Raw genomic sequence first — 21744 nt, forward strand, 5'->3', positions numbered from 1 at the left:
TTTTACAGTTATATCACTGCTCCTGCTGTTTGAATTGCATTTCTTTTTTGTTAGTCTGCTCAGTGTTGGATTGTTTGTCTTGTCTTGGTGTTTGTGAGGGCGGGCTAACAATTTTTTTCCCCATTTATTTTGTTTTGTTTTTCGGTCACTTCCTAAAAATGCACACCTTATTTGTATGACCATAAAATTTGCTAATTGATTTTATACTGGCTGTTGATTGCAATGGGGAGTCGTAACACTAGCAGCAGGAGGGAAAGTTGTGTTGCTGGTTTCCATGATGGATAATGAATATTTTGGGATTTTAAGCATCTTGCATCATGATTTTCCATTTTATCTGAGCATACTCAGGTTAGACTACTGGCTCCTCCCACCAAAGTGTCTGTCATTGGCATTATGTGCAAGGTAACCAGGTGAAAGCATCACATAATTAACTATTGGATGTGCCAGTGCTGAAGAAGTCAAACTCTTTAGTGATTTTAGCACTTTTATATTTAATAACTCCTAACCAGAGTGTTTCCCTCTCAGGCTGAGGAAATGTCAGACCTTCATGAAGGTGGAGCTACAGGTAACACTGCAGCTGCTTTCACTTTCAGTTTGTTGCTCAGCAGCTGTTCAGACGGTTCTGTAAACTCCGATTCCGGATCATCAGGACTTTCTCACAGAGTCTCTGCTGAACGTAGGTGAGTGAAACTTTTTACATCCGTCTTTGTTTCCTCTCACTCAGCTTTTCTGTTCGGTTTCTGCTGAGTTCAAACATCCACGCAGGTTTGTTTTGTGTGGAAATGTTGAAGTGTTTCAGATTATTGTTGATAGGATGGTGGCATAAATTACATGTAGAAGTCCTTAATTGTGCCATAAATCTAATTTTACCGAGGACCAGATGTTTGTTTAGAGATCAGCAGCAGTACTTTCCTCTCATCTGATTGGCTTTTTGGTTTTTGTTTTTCTAACTGGTTGACATTTCCTGCAGAAATATGATCTAATGGGGAGGAAGCGGCAACAGAGGAATTTAAACAAAACAACTCGACATGTTTATAGTTTCATAACACATAATTAGTAATGTGTTTGTTTTTATCTGGACTCTTTACTGAGATCAGAACAAAATGTTCCCTCTGTGAAACATTAATAAAACTGAAGCACCAAAGCAAACGGTTTCTGAAATGAACCCAAACCTTTCACCGATTTGGCCTAAAAAGTTTTCACACCCTTAGATGTTTTACCTTTTTAATATTTTTTATAAATCAATCATAATCAATTATATATTTATTTTTTAACAAAAACCCTTCAATGTCAGGGTGAAAACTGATTTCTAGGAAACACAAATCAGCAGCATAAATGAAGTGATTGCAGTATTCACCCCGTCAGTCAGTTTTTAGTATTTGCCCCCTGGCTGCCGTCCGGCAGGCAGTCGGTTTGGATCCGTCTCAGTCAGGCTGCTCATCTATTCGCTGCAGTTTTTCTGCTAAACTCTTCCAGCTCTGTTGGGTTGGGATCAGCTGGGAAGAGCTCTGAACTTTGACTGGAATGTGTTTTACTGCTTTAATTTGACCTTATGGACCTTCACCAAGCTGCTGCAGAGAAGCCTGGTGTGTTTTTGGTGATGAGTGTTTGGTGTCCACCTATCACAGTATCTTGTCTGATAGGCAGAAAGGTCCGCTTTGGTCTCAAAGACCAGAAAACATCTGTCCACTGACCATGGAGTCTCTTCTATGCCTTTTGACTTGATGTGAGTTTTCTCATCACCTCTCTCCATAATAGTTCCTTCAGCATCGTCATGGTAACCTTGGTGACCTCTCTGGTCTCCTTCTTCAAATGTCACTCAGGTTGTGGGGACGGCCTGATCTAGCCAGATTTACGCTCTGTTCCTTTAATGTGTTGATGATTTAACTGAACTCCAGAGTCTGTTTGGTTTCTGTTGGTCTTGCCTGGCTCCCTGTGCATTCTGGGTTCTCTCTGGGTACTCCAGGTTCCTGTTGTCTTCTGAAGACATGCTAGGTTTATTAGACGGTTAGCTGCTCTCAGGCAGTTGTTGTCAGTCCTGTGTGTCTCTGTGTTGCTGGACTGGTGACCTCAGAGTTCTGACCAGCTGTGCTGTTGGGTTTCAAACATCTCACCTTCTTGCCTCAGGTCCCGGCGCAGGCATGTCCACGGCCAGCTGTCTCCTATCTGAGGACCAGTTTCGGTGCTTCATCTGTCAGAATGTCTTCACGGATCCGGTCAGCACACCATGCGGCCACAACTTCTGCAAGAACTGCGTCACAGAAAACGTGTGTGATGATGTCCCGTTTCAGTGTCCAGCGTGTGAAAAGATGTTCTTTCCAAGGCCGGAGCTGGAGGTCAACACTCTGATCGCTGAGCTGCTCGATGAGTTCAGAAGGTCAGCTCTACGCCAGAACGCAGAGGCAGAAATCCCTGGTCCAGTTAGCGGCAATCTCTTCACTAAAAACAGAAAGATTGCCATATTATGTGGCATGGTTCTCTTATTTATTTTATCCTCCCAAGTCAATCACAGCCCTCCTCTGACAGAGGAAACTGAAGGGAATGCAAAGGGAATCATGGAGGACATTTGGTCCTGGAGTCCAGCAAAGAGATGCCAGAATCTGACCTCTGGACAGAACTGGACTGCGGTGGGTCCGCTCTCTGCCTCTCAGCTGGAGCAGATCTTCACTGAGGTGATGAATAAGGAAACTCCCAGGCTGCTGATCCGAGCCGAGCTGATGAGAGCAAAACACTACGCCGTGGATGTGACTCTTGATCCGGATACCGTTCATCCCAAACTCATCCTGTCGGATGATGGGAAACAAGTGAGCTGTTGCAACCCAACGGGGAATCTCCCGCATGACCCAAACAGGTTTAGGTATCTTAAATATGTTTTAGGAGAGCAGAGCTTCTCCTCCGGCAGGTTTTACTTCGAGGTCCAGGTGAAAGGAAAGACTAATTGGACTATCGGCGTGGCCAAGGAGTCTGTCTCTCGGACAGATCGCGTCAGACTGATTCCTCGGTCTGGTTTCTGGTCCCTAACTGTGAGGAATCAAAACGAGTTCTTTGGTCTGTCTTCCCCTCCTGTCCCATTATCTCTGAAGTCTGGTCTGGAGAAGGTGGGGGTGTTTGTGGATTATGAAGAGGGTCTGGTCTTCTTTTATGATGTAGATGCTGCTGCTCTGATCTTCTCCTTCACTGGTTGCCACTTCACTGAGAGACTCCACCCATTATTTGGTCCAGGTCATAACAACGATGGGACAAACGGGGCCCCTCTGATTATCACACCGGTCTCCATTGTCCCTCAGTAACAACCCGATAATCCATCTGCTTCCTTTCTCCTGGTTCTCCAAATGCTTTTTCTTTGATGATCCACTTCAAGCCTTTCACTCAGATCAGTTTCTCCCATCCACTTCTGATAAATACAAAAGACTGTTACTGAAATGTAGCATTTTAGTGTGAACCTATATATACCGCTCAGTATTCACGTATTTTCATGTGGAACATAACTAACTTATTGGTGGAAAACATGCGCACAGTGGACACTAATGTTAATAATGATAATCCTAAATCATAAACATGAGTTGCACAAACAGATGTGCTATAGATGCTAATGCTAAAGTGCTACTATCCTCCTTTTTTTGTTTCTTTTGAAAATTTTTTTTATTGTTACTGAGGACATCCATCCATCCATCCATTTTCTGAACACCCTTGTCCCTCAGTGGGGTCGGGAGGGGTGCTGGTGCCTATCTCCAGCTAACGTTCCGGGCGAGAGGCGGGGTACATCCTGGACAGGTCGCCAGTCTGTCGCAGTACTTAGGACATTTTATAGCATAAACACATTTATACAGAAAATCTTCACATAAAAAGACTAAAATACAGTTTGTCACATTTCTCACTAAAAGAAGATAAGAACAAGGATGTTAAAAACCAAACTCTGTACATTAAAAGTTGAGCAGGACCGGGGTGACTCCTTACTAAGTTCTGAGCCATCCCGTCCTTCCAAACAGCGCTTGGTGCCCAGAGGAGAAAACCTCCCCTGCTGCTCCTTCCCTCCTTCCTCACCCGGAGGGCCAGGCCGCCGCTGCCGGGACCTCCGTACGTGGAGCTCCGGCTCCTTCGTCCATGGAGGTGCAGGCGATGCTTCTTTGTGGCTGTGTCCTTGGTGCGCCACCTGCAGCTCTGATGTTTTCTCTTTTCGCTGCCGCCATCCGGATCACAGCCACAGGGGGGATCTGCCTGCGCCTGCTTACCAGCAAGTTTCTGGAGGTCCATATGGCGTCTTTGACGGTGGCAAGGGTGAGCCACATCTCTGCAAAGTCTTTTTTTCTCCATTTTCTGGTGGCTCACCCCGTACAGCACGAGCTGTAGATCGAGGACCTCCCTTGCTGGCAAGTATGGGAATTGCAAGGAGCCGGCCTCTGCCCACAGGTCCCTGGCAGCGCTGCACTCCCACAGCAGGTGCCTCACCGACTCCGGCGCGCCACAACCGGGTCGGGGGCAGATGGAGGTCGCCGACATGCCGCGGGAGTGCATAACGGCTCTGACCGGGAGGATCTCATGGGCCACCATCCAGGACAGGTCCTGGAGTCTGTTCGGAAGGACGGGATGGCTCGCGTTGCGCCAAACTGCGGTGGCGTCTCCACGCAGGAGGCCGCGCACTGGAGTCACTGGTTCCCGGTCCTGCACAACAGAGATAATAAAACGATGGTTGGTTAAAATCCCGATCTCCTCTCCTTCCAGTTTAAAATGCTGTAAAAATTTCTGTATAAAAGCGTATGCTGGTGGGAGATTAAAAGCTACTGGGGTTCTAAAATCACTCTTTAAAAGTTTCAATTTCCTCAGGTAAGATCCAAACCAAAATCTATTTATGGCATTTGTCTTTGGATTGTTAAAAATGTCCATGGCTTGGTTAAAATGAGTGCTGATATAAAAGCTGCCTAAAAACATGTACAGGCCTGGGACTCCTTTCCCCCCTTTCTCTTTGGGTTTTGTCATAGTTTCTCGTTTTAGTCTTTCCCATTTGGAGTCCCAGATGAAATAAAAAAATGTCCCGTTGCAGCTCTAAAAACACTCTCCTAGGAGGAATAAAAACAAAACTGGTTAGTAAAATCACTGCTTTTACTATTAAAATCTTCCCCTCTATTAAGTTCCTCATTGACCAGAAACCTAATCTTTGTTTTACTTTTCGTGTTATTTCTGTCCAATTTATTTTCCCTTCGCCATTTTCATCAAATCTAACACCTAAAATTTTCTGTTCTTGAGTCACCTGAAACTGTAGTCCTGTTTTTTCATTTTCTTTCCATGGTCCGTAGAATTGTGCTTTTGTTTTTTCTCTGTTTAATTTTGAGCCTGACGCTTTACCGAACCATTCCGTTAATTTAAAAACTCTATCTACTGATAAAAGATCTGTACATAAAATGTTAAAATCATCCATATATAAAAGACATTTGGCCACCTGCCCTCCACTCCCCGGTAAAAACACGCCTGAGATCAGTGGGTCCCTTCTCAAGATCTGCGCGAGCGGCTCGACGCAGGTCACGTAGAGAAGGGCGGATAACGGACAACCCTGACGGACACCGCAGTTCACTTTCACTGCTTTTGTCAGAAACCCGTTAACCATGAATCTGCTGGAGATGTCTCTATACAGCAGTCCCACCCACACTATGGACCTCCCAGGAAAACCCATTTTTTGCAGTACCTGGAGAAGGTACTGGTGCGAGACCCGATCAAAAGCTTTCTCGAAATCTAGATTTAGGACTATCAGCCGAATGTTTCTGTCTCTCGCAAAACAGATGGTGTCTCGGATCAGTACGAGGCTGTCCGTGATCCTCCTTCCCGGCACCGCGCAGGCTTGATCCGGGTGGATTAGATCCCCCAACACTCGGCGCATCCTGGCTGCTAAAAGTTTACTAAAAAGTTTACAATCCACGTTTAACAGGGTGATGGGTCTCCAGTTTTTTAGGTCTCTTTTGTCTTTGTCTTTATATAAAAGTGTAACTGTTCTAAAACTATCTGGGAGTGTATAGAGTTTATTAAAATCAGTAAAAACAACAATTAAATCCGGTGCTAAAATGTCCCAAAATGTTAAATAAAATTCTAAAGGGAGTCCGTCTGAGCCTGGAGATTTTCCTCTTTTAAAACTCTTCAGTGAATTAAAAAGCTCTAAAAGAGTAAAATCCTGCTCTAAAAAACTAGTTTCTTTTAAAACATTTTCAAGAAAATTCAGAGTTTCGTTTATCTGTTCTTTGTTGACTACGTTTCCTGTATATAATTTACTATAAAAGTTTTCAATTACTTTTTTCTTTTCCTCTATGTTTGACACAATGTCACCATTTTCTAACTTTAATTCAGATATGAAACTCGGATTGTTTATTTTTTTTTTAAAAAGTATCTAGTGCATTTTTCTCCTTCTTCTATTTCTCTTTCTCTACTTCTTAAAATAACTCCCTTACTTTTTATTTCTACTAAAATGCTCATTTCTTTCTTTACTTCTCTTATTTCTTTATTAAAATCCATTCCCTGTTGATTTAAAAGGTGATATCTTTGTAAACGTTTCTGCAGCCCCATCATGCATCTGTTCTTTTTTCTTTTTCTTTTTACCTGCTTGTCTGAAGAAAGTCTGGGTCCTACCTTTTACCATCTCCCACCACTGTGCTCGTGTTTCGTACAGGTCTTGGAGGGTCTGCCACTCGCGGTACCGCCAGAGGCGCAAAAAGTGGGTATGCAGCGTATGCAACGCATAGGGGCGCAGCACCAGAGGGGGCGCCAAAACCCCGTCTTGAGGGGGCGACGCGCCAATTATGTTTTCCCATACAGTTCAGCGCGCCTCACGCTCCTTCACCTCTCGCACATAACGAGGTAAATGTAGCGATTTTTACACTTCACGCATCGTCACCCGGGGGGGAGGATGGGGGGCGCCGATTTATGTTTTCGCATCCACCTGAATAATGTGCAGTTGCGCCACTGGGTACCGCTCCCTGTACTGGCTGACCAGAAACTGGTCCTCCAGCAGGGAGCGGTTGAGCTTCCACAGACCTCCACAGAAAGCGTGCAGGATAGAAGGAGGTGATCAGAAAAGAAAGCCGGTGACAATCTAGCATCGGTTAGGGCGCAGTCCCTTGTGAAGAAGTAATCGATGCAAGAGGCCTTAGAGCTATCATCACTGACCCAGGTGTAGCCCTCCTCTCCAGGATGCATGCTTTTAAAACAGTCCACTAGTTTAAAATCTCTAACGATTCTCTGTAATAAAAGCGATGTCTTGTCTACCTTAAAATCTTGTCCTGCTCCTTTTCTGTCTTTTCTATTTAAAACACAATTAAAATCCCCCCCATAATAAAAGGTTTTCTTCCCAGCATGTGGGGCTGCAGTTCCTCTAAAAAGTCGTACCTGTCATGTTTGTCACTAAAACCATAAATATTTAAGAGGTTAAAAGTCAGATTTGCTAAAAGTGCTCGTCCCTCTCCCTCCACGGTGCTCCCCTTCACCAAGATGTGCGGGTTATTTATTAAAATGGCCACGCCGTCATTTTTATTCTCATTGGAGCCGCTCCATATAGACGGTCGTGGCCGCAGATCCTGCCACCGTGTGTAGGTCTTTAAAAACGGGATTGCACATTCTTGTAATAAAAACAAATCTGACTGTACAGAACTTAAAAAGGATAAAACACTCTGGGCTCTAACTCGTGACTTCACACTTCTAACATTGATGGTTGAGAAGGTGAGAGTCATGAGTATAATGACTAAGAACAGGGAAGACATTTTAAAGGATTAAAACAGTAAAAGCCCGTTTAAAACCAAGTTAAAATGGGCTCAGAGACTGTCCTGTGAACGGAGCTCGTCCTCAACCCCGCATGGTGGTGCAGGTCGGACCTGAGCTCCGTTCCCCCTTCGGACTCTCGGTTTCGGACGTTTTTCTAAAGCCGATACCTTCGATGGGTCCTCCGGGGTTGATTGCTGAGCAACATGTTGAAAAGAGGCCTCATCGGCTGGATCAGAGAGGAAGAACTTGGTCTCCTCCCCGAATGAACCGAAGAGGTTCTCAAGTCTTCCTCTCTTCTCCACCGCGATGGTCTGGTCGGAGGGAGACTCTGATGCTGGCCTCTTAGCCAGTTGGGGGAGGGGGGCATCCTCGCTGCTGTCAGACTCCATTTCCTGAGAGTCGTAGCTAGCTCCGCCTTCGGTCTGCATTTCCCCCCCGTCACTAGATGTTTCGGCCTGGGGGGTCTCCTCCTTCCCCTCCCCCTCTCCCGTCTCCTCCTCCTCTCCTCCAATCAGAGGAGCCGACGGGAGATTTGAATTTTCCAGCCCAACGGCTTCAATTTGCTCACTTACCATGTCCGCTTGTTCCACTTCTTTTGCCTTTTTCAGTTTATTTGCAAAAGATTTTGGACAGTCTCTGAACAGATGGTCTTGCTCGCCACATAAATTACATTTCCGCCCATTCATACATTCATCAAACGTGTGTCCCACTTCTCTACACTTACCACAAAATACCTTATCACAAGCCTCGGCCAGATGACCGTGTTCACCACACTTACGGCAGAGTGACAAAGATTAACGAACCTCTCGAAACAGTGGTAACAGCCAAGTCACAAAGACTAACGCTATTACCACCCAATGGTGGCGATCGCTGTCCACAGGAACAAATTTGTTACCTAAAACCTATCATAATGGTTACGCTTCTGGAAGTAGTTCTTTGGAACAGATCTTTCAGTCATGGTTGCATCTTTGCTCGATTATTCTGTATTTATTTGTTCAGTTGTATACTTGCCACTTGCTCAATAAAGCTTTAAATGAAAAAGAGAATTGGAAATTTTGTTCAACTAAAAGTTTACAAAACGGCCAACTACATAAACGCTTTAGAATTTATCCATAAAAATGAATTTAGGGGAAGCTTGTGACATCACAATAAAATAAAGTATCCTCTGGGGGAAAAAGAGTTAACTACAGAGAATAAAACGTAGATCAATAAAATACAAATAAATTGTTTGTATTAGTATACGCACAAGGATGTCTTTTATGTATTTATTTTGTTTGTAAAAGTCCACGGGGTAAAATATCTGGGTCACAACTTTTACCCGAACTTCTAAACAGAGACACAGGTGTGACAGGAGGGGGGGCAGGTGCGCGGTGTGAGGAGACGCTGAACGTCGGACCGGTGCAGCTCCAGAATTTTAACCGGAGAAACATTATCTTGGGCTGTAGGGGGAATGCTTGACTCACGGCTGCAGGAATAAAAAGGACCTCTGGATGTAAAATAAAGGCCACACGGGGCAAGGACCGGACCGGATACCTGAGCGATTTGGGCGAAGGACGCTCCAGGACTGAAGGAGGAGACGCCCGGGAATATAACCGCCGACCCGGTGGACAGCAGCGGTGGTGAATGTGCGGTAAAAGATGGTTTGGATGCAGATCTCCAAGGTTTAGCTGCACTACAGCTGGTATATATTGAGGAAAACTCAATCATCGTCCATTGAACATTGACTCACTCCACTATAAATTTCGATGACGTAACGGTTCGTTAAGCGCTCCCTGGTGGTCTAGTGGTTAGGATTCGGCGCTCTCACCGCCGCGGCCCGGGTTCGATTCCCGGTCAGGGAACAGTTGTTTTCTGTCTAAGTGGTGAGGAAATCATCGGAAGTTCCTTTAGCCATTTTCAGCGTTTCTTCTTAACCCTCCTTAAAACGAGCAGCATAAAGAAAGCATTTATTTATTTATTTATTTAATTAGTTTATCAGGAGATCATACATACATTGATATTACATACATTTTGCAAAACTTACATGACTTCTCCGATTTTTATTTTTTTCCCCCGTAGCGAACATAGATCACCGTACTGACAGGAAAGCATTTAAACAAATTAATCCATTGTTCTGTGCTTTAAAAAAATGTTTCTTTCCAGCACTTTTCCATGAACAGTTCGTTGTTGTGCTTCATTTTTAGACATAGACAGTGTATTGTCATTCAATTGTACATTTAAAAATGTACAAATTGAAAGAAATGTCGTAGCAAGGCTCCAATAATAAGAAATAAATAAGCAATAATAAAAGTATATAGCAAAACCAGACTGCCTGAAACGCGAATAACTCCGAGGATAGCTTGCATTGCATGCTGCAGTCGTTTTCACAACAAATGACAAAAGAGTTGCCTCCTTCGAGCCGGATTCGAACCAGCGACCTAAGGATAACTGGCAGACGCCTCTACAGTCCTCCGCTCTACCAACTGAGCTATCGAAGGTAGCTTACTGTCGTCAGCACACTGTGACGTATTTCACAGGGCAGCTCAGTCCTCAGTTCAGCGTCTTATACGTTTTCAGTTTAGTTTTACTTTTATTCCACGGTATCGATAGATGACAGGACACAGAAGTTTAAATTTCATTCATTCTTTATTTTTCTTATTGTATTAATCATTCATACTCCAGCAATTATTTATGCCATATTTACACTTTTTTTTGTTGTTTAACATGTTTTCATGCTTTCAAATCAGCACCCATGATCACGTCTCTCCTTCCACTACAAGATGCCACCGGTGGGCCGATAGTAATCCACACATTTACTGGTGAGGAGAGTTCAGTGGGGATGAGGCATGATGGTGGTTTAAACAAATTAAAAAGTAAATCACACCGTGAAGTTACAGAAGAAGATTAGGGCCACTGAAAAATAAAAACACAATTATGAAATTCACCCCAGAATGCTGAGAATGTTTTCCCCAAATTCTGAGATTACAATAAGAATCCTAAAATTAAAGACAAGTTTAAAGTCTAAATTAAACAGAATTCTGAGTTTATAGTTGGACTTCTGAGAAAAAAAGTAAATTATGTGTTTTTCCAGAGGCTGTAATCTTCTTCCGTATGAATCCCATCTGGCCTCACGCTGCACACGCTCAGAAGGAAACGTCGTGTTGTCTGAGCCAAAGAACAGGAAAACATTTATGACAAATGGAGGTGATTCTGGAAAAGTTTTTAAGACCAAGTTTAAATGCTTCCAGCATCATGACAGACACTGACAGCATGAATACACAGCTGCAGCTTTCAGTTAGAAAAATGTATTACAAGTCACACTCAGATAAAAGTCTACCATGAAATTCCTTTTCCAAAGAAAAGATGCAAATCAGCTTCATTTCTGTACAGAGAACAACAAAAGACGGCGTATTTAATAATACTGTCTTCGTAAACAAAAGGTAACATAAAAAACAGGATAATTAATACAAGATAAATGTACAAAATAAGAAAAAAGGCAATTTATTCTATAATAGTGTCAATAAAATGCTACTAAAAGCAAATATGTAGCTAAAAAATGTAATAAAGACGTTAAGAGTGGAGGGAGTACCATCATTAGGACAACCAGCATCAGGTAGAAGATGATGATGATGATGATGGTGATACCCAAATATAACCCGGATTCTTCTGACCTGGTCATTAACAGAACCTCACAGGTTCCAACAGCTGGGATAAAAAGTGCATCTACAAGTGTTCTCATTGGTCGAGCTTAAAACATGGCAGCCAATCAGAAGCAGTACACTATCTGTTGATACAAAGCTGCGTTCAATGTACCTCAGAGGAAAAGAGTCTGAATTTCTATCGTACCATTTTTGATCTTTACTCTGATGAACAGGTAAATATTTTATCTTCACCAAAAAAGATAAAATTAAAAGCTTCACACTTGTTCAGTTGCCAAATAAGGTCATAATCTATAGAAAAATGTCAGAACATCTTTAGTTTACTTTTTGTAATGGAGAAAAGCAGCTACTGGATGAAAATATACTTTAAATTTCTGTAGTAAACAATCAAACATGAGTAAAGTTCTGACATTGAATGCTAACAGAACCATTTGGAACCTCCTAACCTGGCAGTGAACGCACCGCCAGGTTTGGTTGAGTTCACCTCAACAGGACGAAGCATTCAATGACAGTCAGGACAAAACAGCGAACGCCGGTACCGACTGATATGACTAAGAACAATAAAAACATAAACGCAGTTGCGACCCGGAGGCTCGGTTCTTCCGGATCTTCACAGAACAATCATGAACATGGCGCTGCAGGATCTGACTCAAAGCGAAGAATGAAGTGATGAGGAAACGGTGAGGACCGCTTTGCTCCAGCTGCCCACCAGGGGGCGCCACCTCACCACAGCTTAACAAAGCCAGCCCATCTGTTGGTCCCTCTAGCACCTGAACGTACCACACAAGTTATTTCACTCTACTGCTATCCTAAACTACATTCATACACCTTCTCTCTCTTCTTCCTCAACCTTCCCTCCTCTTCCTCCCTCTCTCCTCTTCTTCCTCCGTCTTCTTCCTTCCAGTTTTTGCTGCATTTTACCAACTTTTTATTCGTTCATTCAGTAAAGTTAACTTGTTCCTGTTCTAGATGTTAGTACCCATTCATTCTCACTCTTGTTTAGTACCTAGACCCACAAGCTTCGTCTTCCTTCTCTTTCTCCTCCTCTTCCTCCCCTCAACTACTCGTTTGATGCGCTGGTTTAAAAAATTTGGAGAAACTTGCATTGAAAGGCTAAGCCAGCGTCATAGTCTGAAGAACTCGGTCGCTGTCCTCCTCATCTCCTCCTAAGTGCTGGCAGAGAGTCTTCCTCCTCTTCCTCTCTCACTTCTCTACCAGTGCATCTTCCTCTGTGATGCCCTGAGCTCGGAGCTCCTCCAACACGTTGTCCAGGTGACCCGGGTCGGGGAATCCGTGGCCCGTCAGGTTGGACCCGAACTCAGTCTTGTGGTGGACCTGAAAGTGAAGAAACATCCCGTTGTTAGCGTGGTTAGCATGGTTAGCATGGTTAGCTTGGAGGTTTGAGCGGACTCCGCACCTCGTTCCAGATGACGGTGTCGGATTCTCCCGTGGTGCTGGACGTTCCGACGGAGAAGATCAGCCGGCGGTCCCACGCCACCAGCAGCAGCCTCAGAACCTGCAGACGGGTCGGAGAGAAGCCGCGTCAGCAGAACCGCCGTTACTGCCTCGTTTTTCAATCTGCAATCTGGAGATTCTTCGATTCTTCCGTCTTTCTGTTGTTTGGTTGTTAATTTGCTGCTGTGTTTGGATCATGGTTCTGCTGACGACCCAGTTTGGACCCACATTTAACATTTAATGAAAAACTTTATTTGTTCCAAAGGGAAACTAAATGTTGTTGGAAGTCATCCGAGTTTCTCTGCAGTCAGTCTTACAGCCAATCTGAAGAGGCCTCTGACTGAAGACTGTCGCTAACATGACCCTCATATCATGCTAACAGCTCAGTATCCAGGCAGCAGAGCAGATATCCCACAGCAACATGTCCTGGATGACATCATCAGCTGTTAGCTAGCTCCGCTAATCCACCGCCTTTCCTTCTGCTGTTCCTCCTTAAATCTCTTTCTGGCTGTTTGGTTTGAAACGTTAGAGTAGGGGATGATCTTTCTTTTCTCTCTGATCTTTTGATAGGCTAATCAGCAGCTTTGTTTCCATGGTAGCGCATCATAAGTGCCAGTGTAAATAAATGTTGCAGGCGTTGTTACCTTGCGCCCCTTCTCGCTGTCTGGGAGGTAGCAGTGTCGCGGGAAGCCTCTGGCAGTGAAGGGCTTCCCCGGGTTCGGGTGCTCTGGTCCCTGGAGGAAAAGCTTCCTGTTAGTGTCTGATGGCAGCACGTCAGCAAGCGGAGTGCGCCGCGGGTCGGTACCTGAATCCCTGGCGGTATGTTGTAGATGATGCGGATGCTCTTGCAGTCGGGGTGACCCGGTAAGGAGTGGGGGATGACGTGGTACTCCATCTTCCCGGCTGGCTGGTTGCCAGTCTTCACGCCGTAGATGGTCTTACAGGTGGGACACTGGAGGCTGAGACAGGAAGTCGGGTTATTTTCCCTCTCAGAGACCTTAGGCTTGTTTCTGGGCCTGGTTCTGGGTCTGGTACTGGACCGACCTGCCGTCCTTGTTGCCATTGTTGTACATCGCCACCAGACACTGGAAGTGGTACTGGTGTCCGCACTGGGTGAGGCGACCCACCGACTCTGCCTTGGAGACGGGTCCAACGCCCGGACCTTTGTACCCGGACGGGCCCCCAAGTGGCTCCATGCAGATGGTGCAGTCCTGGAAGAGACCCACAGAACCAACGTTAGTCTGCAGTATCTTCACAGATTCATCAGCAGTGACAGTCAGAGGCAGGACTCACCTCCTCTGGAGGACTTTTTACTTTCTGCAGGTATTTCTTCACAACCTCCTCTGGAGTTTTACCTGCAGAAACACAAGAAATGAAGAGGGAAAGTGTAAATCAAGCTTTTTTACAGATTTCACATAATTTAATGCAGAGGATTTGAAAAGATTGATATTTCAACAGACTTCAACAGAAATATCAACACAGCTCACTAAATCACAGTATCATCAACAAATTCATTAATTTTACAAATTTAATTCCATGAAACATCCGTTTAGGCTCTTTACACACAGAGAGTTTTATATCAGAGAGCAATACAGAATATTTTTGGCAACAGACTGATACTGATACTTCTAACAAAATATTTAAAAAACATAATATTTGTGTATATTTTCCTAAATGAACAAACTGCAAACAAAATTATCATTTGAGAGAAAACTGAAACAAAATCTTTTTGGGGGAAGAGTTGAGAAACTATAATACCAAAATAAAACAAAATTAAGAGGGAATCTGAAACTAAAGTATGGCTTTTACCACACTATTATCGATCTGATACTGATATCAACTTGATATTGATATTATTGATCTGCCTACTTTTATGTTATATTATATAGATTATATACAAGTTTTTCTGTTCATTTCAATGATTACGACTTTCAGTTAAAGAAACCTTCAAACTTTTCTAACAGTTTTCCTTCCACTCAATTTTCCATTGAAATGCCTAGTTTCCACCAGAAAGTTCAGATGACGACAGAAAACATTTGAAGCACATGATGATGATGATGACGACCTGAGAAGCGGTTGCCAGGTTGGAGCTTACCTTTGCGGACCTGCTTCTTGGTGGTCTTCCTGCAGGAGTGGTTGAAGCCCGGTACCGGCTTGATGTCGCTCTTGCTGATGGGTGGGGGGTGCAGCACCAGCTTGGGCGGCCGGGTCAGGCACACGGGCAGCGCCGCGGCGCTCATCAGGATCCCGGTGATCCCTGGAACAGAGAGCAGAGCGGGTGGGATCCGGCCCTCGGCTCGCTCTGCGATCCGATGAAACCAGCTGCTGGTTCTTACCGGCCAGCGCGGGGTGGACCGGGCTGGACCCGTTCAGGTTCTTCACCGGGACGGTGGGAACGCTGCGGGAGAAAACACACGGCGGTTAGTGAGGAGCATTCCCACTGCTCCCAGGCTGGTGGAGTCCAGAGGAAACTCACAGACAAACTCTGATGACCGTCATTCCCAACATCTAAAACCCGGTTCAACAGGCGGTGAGCCAGAAGCAACCGGGTCAACCGGACCGATCACCACGGAAACAGAACCGCTCACTCGTCTGATGAGAGCGACTTCCAGAGGCGTTTTCAGAGCTAATCCTGGGAGTTTCCATCGGCTCAGAGACGGACGTCAGCCAGAGGATTACCTGATCCGTCAGCAACACCGTCATCATCCTCAGAGAGCAGCCAGAGCGCACGTAGCACACAGACACGCTGTGGATCACTGTGTGGATCACACTGTGGATCACACTGTGTGGATCACACTGTGGATCACACTGTGTGGATCNATTAAAATCCTTAGTATGAAGGTTGAAAATTTTCTAGAAAAAAAAATTATCCACTGTCTTTTTTTTATTATTATTTTGCACCACATGTGCAAAGCTTATAGTTGTCAGTCTCGCCTGAATTTCACTGTCCCTGAGGTTCAGACATTGCATGATAGTAGAGAACCAGGTTAGCCATAGCACTATTGGGATGGACCTTGCATGATCTTCAGTCATTGCACACTGGTGGTGGACCATGTCAAGCCTGTCCTGGTTCTTACCAAGGGCAAGTCTGGCTTGCACAGGCTTGTTACTTAACTGTCAGAAATGATCTGCCCACATCAGGCAGGCCCCACTCAATTTCTTCAGGAATTAAATGTCTAGTTTTCCCATTGCTGTGGTGCTCTGCAGCTACTGTAATTTTTAAACCTTTAATAAATGACAAAAAAAGGGTTAATTGCCTCGCTTCTTTGAACATAACAATGATCAAATATATAGATGGTCACGGTTTATCATGGTTTGTTACATTTTGACAAAATAAAAAATTAACAACAGCAATTATGTAATTATTCACCAATATAAAAGAGCAATTTGCTTAGTCCTCTGTTACATCTTGATAGAAACCAAACTGTTTATAGATTTATATCAAGGGAGAATACTTAAAAACATCAGCAATTTTCTCAGCTTTAATTTGAGCCATATTTATAGAAATGAGGACAAATAAAGGCGCTGCAATAATTTTTGTGACAGATTCCTGCTCATCCTGCATTGGAACAGTCTGGTTTTATGGACACACTCACCACGTAGTAATGGTACCTGCAGGAGCTACGTTTGTTCCTTTATTTTTTGAAAGAACTCTGATTTACCTTATGAAAAATTGTAAAATATAATTTTATTTTGCTGTCTTTGTTTATAGTGTATTGCCTCAAAATACTTAAACTAAAAACAGTTCCATTTCCATCTTTTTTTCTCAGAAATAATTCAAATGTTGCTTTGGTCAGTGGTTGTTTTAAATTATAGAGTGAGCATCTCCAGACACCAGATGGCAGTGGAGTTAATGTATATTTAGTGTGTTTTTCTCTTTTTACAGTGAACAAGAAGAAGAGACCAGTGAACACAAACAAACCTGTGATTCCTGGCTAGACTCTATTATTCATCCACAACAGTTCTGTTCCTGAAACACCAGGATAATGGCCAATAAGAAAAAAGTAGTGGTGACAGGTGAGATTCTCTGATTGGTTTAGTGGTGAAAGTTAAATGTGTTTCGATGCGTGTGTTTGATTTCTCAACAGTTCTGTGGAATTAACATGCATAAGAGAGCTGTGGTTAAAAAAGGATTTAGCTGTTGCCAGGGCAACATAATGCAAGATGGCACAGCTTTCAAGCATCTGCACATTAGAGTGATTTTGCTGCAGATTTCTGGATTAAATATGAAACTGAGAAAATAATGAGTCATCATGCGCCTTTGCTACAATTAATGTTTAACTTGATGTAAACTTTAGACTCTGCTTAAGGGCTGACACACGTCCGCATGCATACCTCCTCCATGTGTCTGATGCTGCAGGGCCTGACAGTTCTCTGTTTCCTGCAGGGTTTGAGCCCTTTGGTGAGCACACTGTGAACTCGAGCTGGGTGGCAGTACAGGTAATCATCGGGTTGTGTGTCTAATTTAATAACTTTGCAACAGTCTTCTGTCATCCATCATTGTACATCCAGTCTATGTGACATTTTTTTAATGAGCAGACATTCCTGCTTTTTATGAGAAAAATGCTTTAACACACATCTGTTGTGAATGCTGAGCAAGATCTGTTCTAGTGACAACATAATTCTGTGTTCAGTTAGACACTCCACAGGTGACAGTGGTCCTGGCAGTTATTAGCTCGGTCATTTGGCAATTCTATTTGATTTTCATCTGCCTTCGGTGATCCGTCTGGCATTTCTCCCATTGATCTCAATGTCTTTGGTTGAATTTCAACCAGGCGAGTCAGAGAACAGAAGGAAAAGTTGGGAACAATGAAGTTCGTTTTCTGTTTTAGAATTATAGTCTGCCTATACAGGGTTGTAGTTTGGCAAAGTCAAAGAAGTGAATAAAGCTGTTCAGTTCATGTTGGCCACACTTCCAAGTATTAAACAGTTAATGTCCGAGCAAGAGGAATGCTTAAGATATCATAATGCTGGAAAATATGTGGTGGCCCTAGTCCACACGATGTTGTTTACAGCACACGCAGTTTTGGCAAGCTCAAGCTGGTTTATTAAATATGTAATAAATGGCCAAATGTTATACATTGAGTAGAATCTGATGTAGTAATTTAAAACCTCAACACAGTTCATGCCACCAGCAAGCAATCATTTTTCAGTAGTCAAATTTCAGACCCTCTCGACGAAGCAAAGTATTGAGGGGCTGGCTTTTAACATGCCAGGCAGTTGTTGGACACTCTTGGATATCCCGAAGCCTCCTGCACTGCAAAATAGCTTCATATCTTCAGGGCACAAAAACCCGTTAAGTCTTTTATTTATGGATCTTATTTCAGCTTTTCACCCTCTACTGCAATTGTACCAGCACTATGGCTCCAACCTGGATTGATTAGAGCAGGGTTGCCCATGTCCAGTCCTTGAGTAATTTTGGCCTTGGTTGGTAAAGTGTTAATGTGAGTCAACTCCACATCTTAGAGAACAAACTACTACACCTTTTAATTGTGATGTCGGCTTGGTGAAATGAATCTAAGACTTTTTAACATGTAGCCATTAAAGGTGAGTGGTGTTCTATCTAGAAAACAGCTGTGATCCACAGGGGTGTGTCCTTGTCCCATTTTTGTGTCTTTAAAAACAATAACTTCCTCAAGTTCTTATGTCGAGGTTTTCTTGTAACTCCACGCTGTCTACTAGGACACAAGTAATTTTTTTTCTCTCAACTTTGTCAGGAGTTGAGCTTTCTGTGTTTATTTTTATTTTTTTCTGTGTTTATTTTGATCCTGTTCCATGCGAGTCTCTGTGTTGTCCTGTCTGCTCCCTAATTGTTTCCCAGGTGTGTCTAGTTCCCTGATTATCCTCTGTGTATTTAAGCCCACCTGTTGTCTTTGTCAGATCCTTGTCGTATGTTGTCAAGTCTTGTCTAGAGTTAGTAGTCTGTCAGCACAGTTGAACTGTGAAGTCCTGTGTTGGTGTCAGCTCTCGGAGCACTCTTCTCCTGATTAGTCACTACCAGTCTTAGCTTTATCTCTGCTCACTGTGCTGCCTGTTTTCTTGGACTGTTGAGTTGCTTCCGTCATTAAATTCACTGTTCATCTTTCAACCTGGGTCCTTAGCGTTCATTCTCACCACCACACATGATGTAGACTGTCATGCTACATCATGACAGTCTTATCTAATGTTGTCATTTTCATCTGTTAAAGGGCGGCGTCCTCCAGGGCTGCAACCTCAGGAACCTGTCTACCCATATCATGTCCAAAGCGTTTGTGTGTTTGTTCTTTGGATGGGTTGTAGTGAAATGTGAATTTCCCTGTGGGATTAATAAAGTACATTAATTCTTTCACTCATTGATTCAAATTTGCAGATGACACTGTCATAGTTAGACTGCTGCGGGATGGGAGATCCATCATGGAACTGTTTTTGACTGCTTTGTGAATTCAAATTCAGTTCTAATAGAAAATACTTTGTTGATCCCAAAGGGAAATTAAATGGTGCTGTAACTCATTTTAATTCCAGACCCTTCAGAGAGTTATTGCAGATGGTGATGGCTGTGGGCAGGAAGGAGGTCCTATAGAGGTCTGGATTAAAACGAATTTGAAGAATCCTCCGATTTAAGACGTTATGACAGTCTCATGAATAGGATGCTCTGAATTGTTAATAATTTACTTGATTTGTTAGAGTATTAGCTTTTCCTGTGTGCCCATGTGGTACGGGGAACAGATATGTTTCCAGGGAGCAGTAAAACTGTGTGTTTGTGTGTTCATAGGAACTGGTGCGATTAGGATTGGGGGAGATGGTAGATCTTCATGTGTATGAGCTGCCTGTTGATTATCAGGCTGTTCAAGACATTTTACTGTCTCTGTGGAAAGAACATCAGCCCCAGGTATTTAGCAAAATATGTTTTGCCAGAAGTTTACATATACTCATGATCAGCATGAATTGTCGCATTTATTTTGGAATTTTAACAGATCATTTGAATTATTTTTTTCCCCCACAGGGTTAACTCCTTGTAGTCCATAATTTTTTCCTGGTTTTTATTTCAAGACCTAGGTGCACACACTTGCATATGCAGCAGTCAAATTTATAAATTGGATTTTCATATACATGTACATATTTGAAACAAAAGTCCTTAGAAGATAAAATGGAAACCTGCAACTTTTTGTCACCATCTGACTAACTGGACATTTGACTACTCTGCATCAGAATGTGCTCTTCATTTTGGCATGTACTGGGCTTTTCACCATAGTCCAGAAAATGTCTATAGGTTGTAGATTAGCACCATTCATATCAGTCTGATTTCTCCATTCCTGTTTTTGTGTGTCTATGGCATAACTGCCTCAGGTTTGTCCACATTTAAACCACAATCTCAGGCCACAAGAACACCACTGTCCCCATCCTCAAGGAAGAGAGTTTTAAATCAAGAAGGGCTCAACAAGAAAAATGTACCTGCTCTAAAATTATACTGTCAAACTCCACTGAAATTAGAGGTTACTCACATGAACAAGTCTAATCCTTCTGGGATTACTTTTTTAATCCCAGAGGGAAATTAAAAAATGTATAAACCTGTGCATATACTTTTGACAGTGTTGATTTGTTAAAAACTACAATAAATTCATGCCTGCTCATTGTCAAAAGCCACAACTGAATCTGACACCATTCATATTATGAGTGTACATAAACTTCTGACCAGAACTATACATATCTTTATGTTTAATAAACAGTCAGTTAATTTTAAACCTTGGTGTCCTGTGAGCAGCTAGCTGTCCATGTGGGTGTTTCTGGGATTGCAACCTCAGTCACTTTGGAGCAGTGTGGCCACAACAAGGGCTATACACGTCTGGACAACCGCAGCTTCTGCCCTGCCTCCCACTGCTGCATGGAGAATGGACCAGACTACATAAAATCAGTCATAGACATGGACACGGTGTGCAAAAGGGTCAACGGGTCAAACATCGGGATAACTGTGTCTGTATCTAAGGATGCTGGAAGGCAAGTGACTCACGTTACTGGGGTTTATGCATGAAAACCCCAGAACTAGAAGCCAACCTTGACTTTATATGATCTAACTGCCATGTTTTGGACTTGATAGGTATCTTTGTGATTACACCTACTACACCTCACTGCATCAAGGCCAGGGCTACTCTGCATTTGTCCATGTGCCTGCATTAGGAGGACCCTACAGCAGTGAGGAGCTAGGCAGAGGCCTTCAGGCTGTTGTAAAGGAAATGCTGAACTTACTTGAGGTTGATTACAATGAATGGGGGGAAAAAGACAACAAACATTGCCATCATAAGCAATGACACTAAACAGGACCCTTACTAAACCACTTACATTTTGTAGAAATTAATGAAGAGTTGATTTTGTTGTATGATTTAAAAAGTCAAAACAAGTGGAGACCGCCATAGTGATTTGTATATATCACTAGTTTAAAGTGATCCAAACATGAATTTTTCACTTTAATTTCTTTAAGTGTCTATCAATGACAGTAGTGTAAAGGCGCAATAATCTCAGGGAAACTGCAATGGAATCAACACTGTGCACTTGACCTAATAAATGTGCTTATTGTCACTTTGCAAAGCATTACTGTGAAGAAATAAAGTACTTGTTGATATATGTTTTTCGTGGTTAGATCTTGTGCTTGTTGGTTATTTAATAACTTATGGAGCATTATTAGCTTCCAACATAAAGATCCTGCATGTACAACAACAGTTTCCCTGCTGGCCAGGTCAGGAGACATGGGATGCACCGATATGAAAATCTGGGCCAGTATCACTGTCTGATATTAGTACTGTCATTTTAGCAAATAGTATGTATGACTATCATATGTACAATATTTTTTTATATCTTCAACACTGTGTAGCTCAGATAAATCTGGATCTGCCTCAGTTCACCAACCAGTCCACATATGAAGCATAATCAAGCTATG

The 21744-nt window shown here is 43.1% G+C and overlaps 4 protein-coding genes and 2 non-coding genes across 6 annotated transcripts; 3 read left to right on the plus strand and 3 right to left on the minus strand.

The window, feature by feature from the left end:
• Positions 1–261: 261 nt before the first annotated feature.
• LOC106942799 (E3 ubiquitin-protein ligase TRIM21-like) lies at positions 262–3569 on the plus strand. The gene is made up of 2 exons (XM_015026138.1): positions 262–680; positions 2128–3569. The coding sequence occupies exon 2, from the start codon at positions 2142–2144 to the stop codon at positions 3288–3290; it is 1149 nt and encodes a 382-aa protein (XP_014881624.1). The 5' UTR covers positions 262–680; positions 2128–2141; the 3' UTR covers positions 3291–3569.
• On the minus strand, positions 3531–8520 carry LOC106942801 (uncharacterized). Its single transcript, XM_015026141.1, has 3 exons — positions 7908–8520; positions 4045–4662; positions 3531–3545 (listed from the first exon to the last, which is right to left on the minus strand). The coding sequence occupies exons 1-3, from the start codon at positions 8424–8426 to the stop codon at positions 3531–3533; spliced, it is 1152 nt and encodes a 383-aa protein (XP_014881627.1). The 5' UTR covers positions 8427–8520.
• Positions 8521–9509: 989 nt separating this feature from the next.
• trnae-cuc (transfer RNA glutamic acid (anticodon CUC)) lies at positions 9510–9581 on the plus strand. The gene has a single exon. It is a non-coding gene; the product is annotated as a tRNA-Glu (tRNA).
• Positions 9582–10129: 548 nt separating this feature from the next.
• Positions 10130–10217, minus strand: trnay-gua (transfer RNA tyrosine (anticodon GUA)). Its single transcript is given in 2 exon segments — positions 10130–10165; positions 10181–10217. It is a non-coding gene; the product is annotated as a tRNA-Tyr (tRNA).
• A 129-nt stretch (positions 10218–10346) lies between these two features.
• On the minus strand, positions 10347–15608 carry LOC106942802 (E3 ubiquitin-protein ligase DTX4-like). The gene is made up of 9 exons (XM_015026142.1): positions 15310–15608; positions 15170–15231; positions 14929–15090; positions 14127–14188; positions 13878–14044; positions 13639–13792; positions 13478–13567; positions 12796–12894; positions 10347–12713 (listed from the first exon to the last, which is right to left on the minus strand). Exons 1-9 carry the CDS (start codon positions 15339–15341, stop codon positions 12582–12584), a joined length of 960 nt encoding a protein of 319 aa, XP_014881628.1. The 5' UTR covers positions 15342–15608; the 3' UTR covers positions 10347–12581.
• Positions 15609–16702: 1094 nt separating this feature from the next.
• Positions 16703–21446, plus strand: LOC106942800 (pyroglutamyl-peptidase 1-like). Its single transcript, XM_015026140.1, has 5 exons — positions 16703–16850; positions 17221–17273; positions 19585–19701; positions 20575–20807; positions 20908–21446. The coding sequence occupies exons 1-5, from the start codon at positions 16820–16822 to the stop codon at positions 21116–21118; spliced, it is 645 nt and encodes a 214-aa protein (XP_014881626.1). The 5' UTR covers positions 16703–16819; the 3' UTR covers positions 21119–21446.
• The last annotated feature ends 298 nt before the right edge of the window (positions 21447–21744 follow it).

This window comes from Poecilia latipinna, unplaced genomic scaffold (genome assembly GCF_001443285.1).
Source record: "Poecilia latipinna isolate Pla-1442-1.1 unplaced genomic scaffold, P_latipinna-1.0 Scaffold4567, whole genome shotgun sequence".
NCBI classification, from domain to species: Eukaryota; Metazoa; Chordata; class Actinopteri; order Cyprinodontiformes; family Poeciliidae; genus Poecilia; species Poecilia latipinna.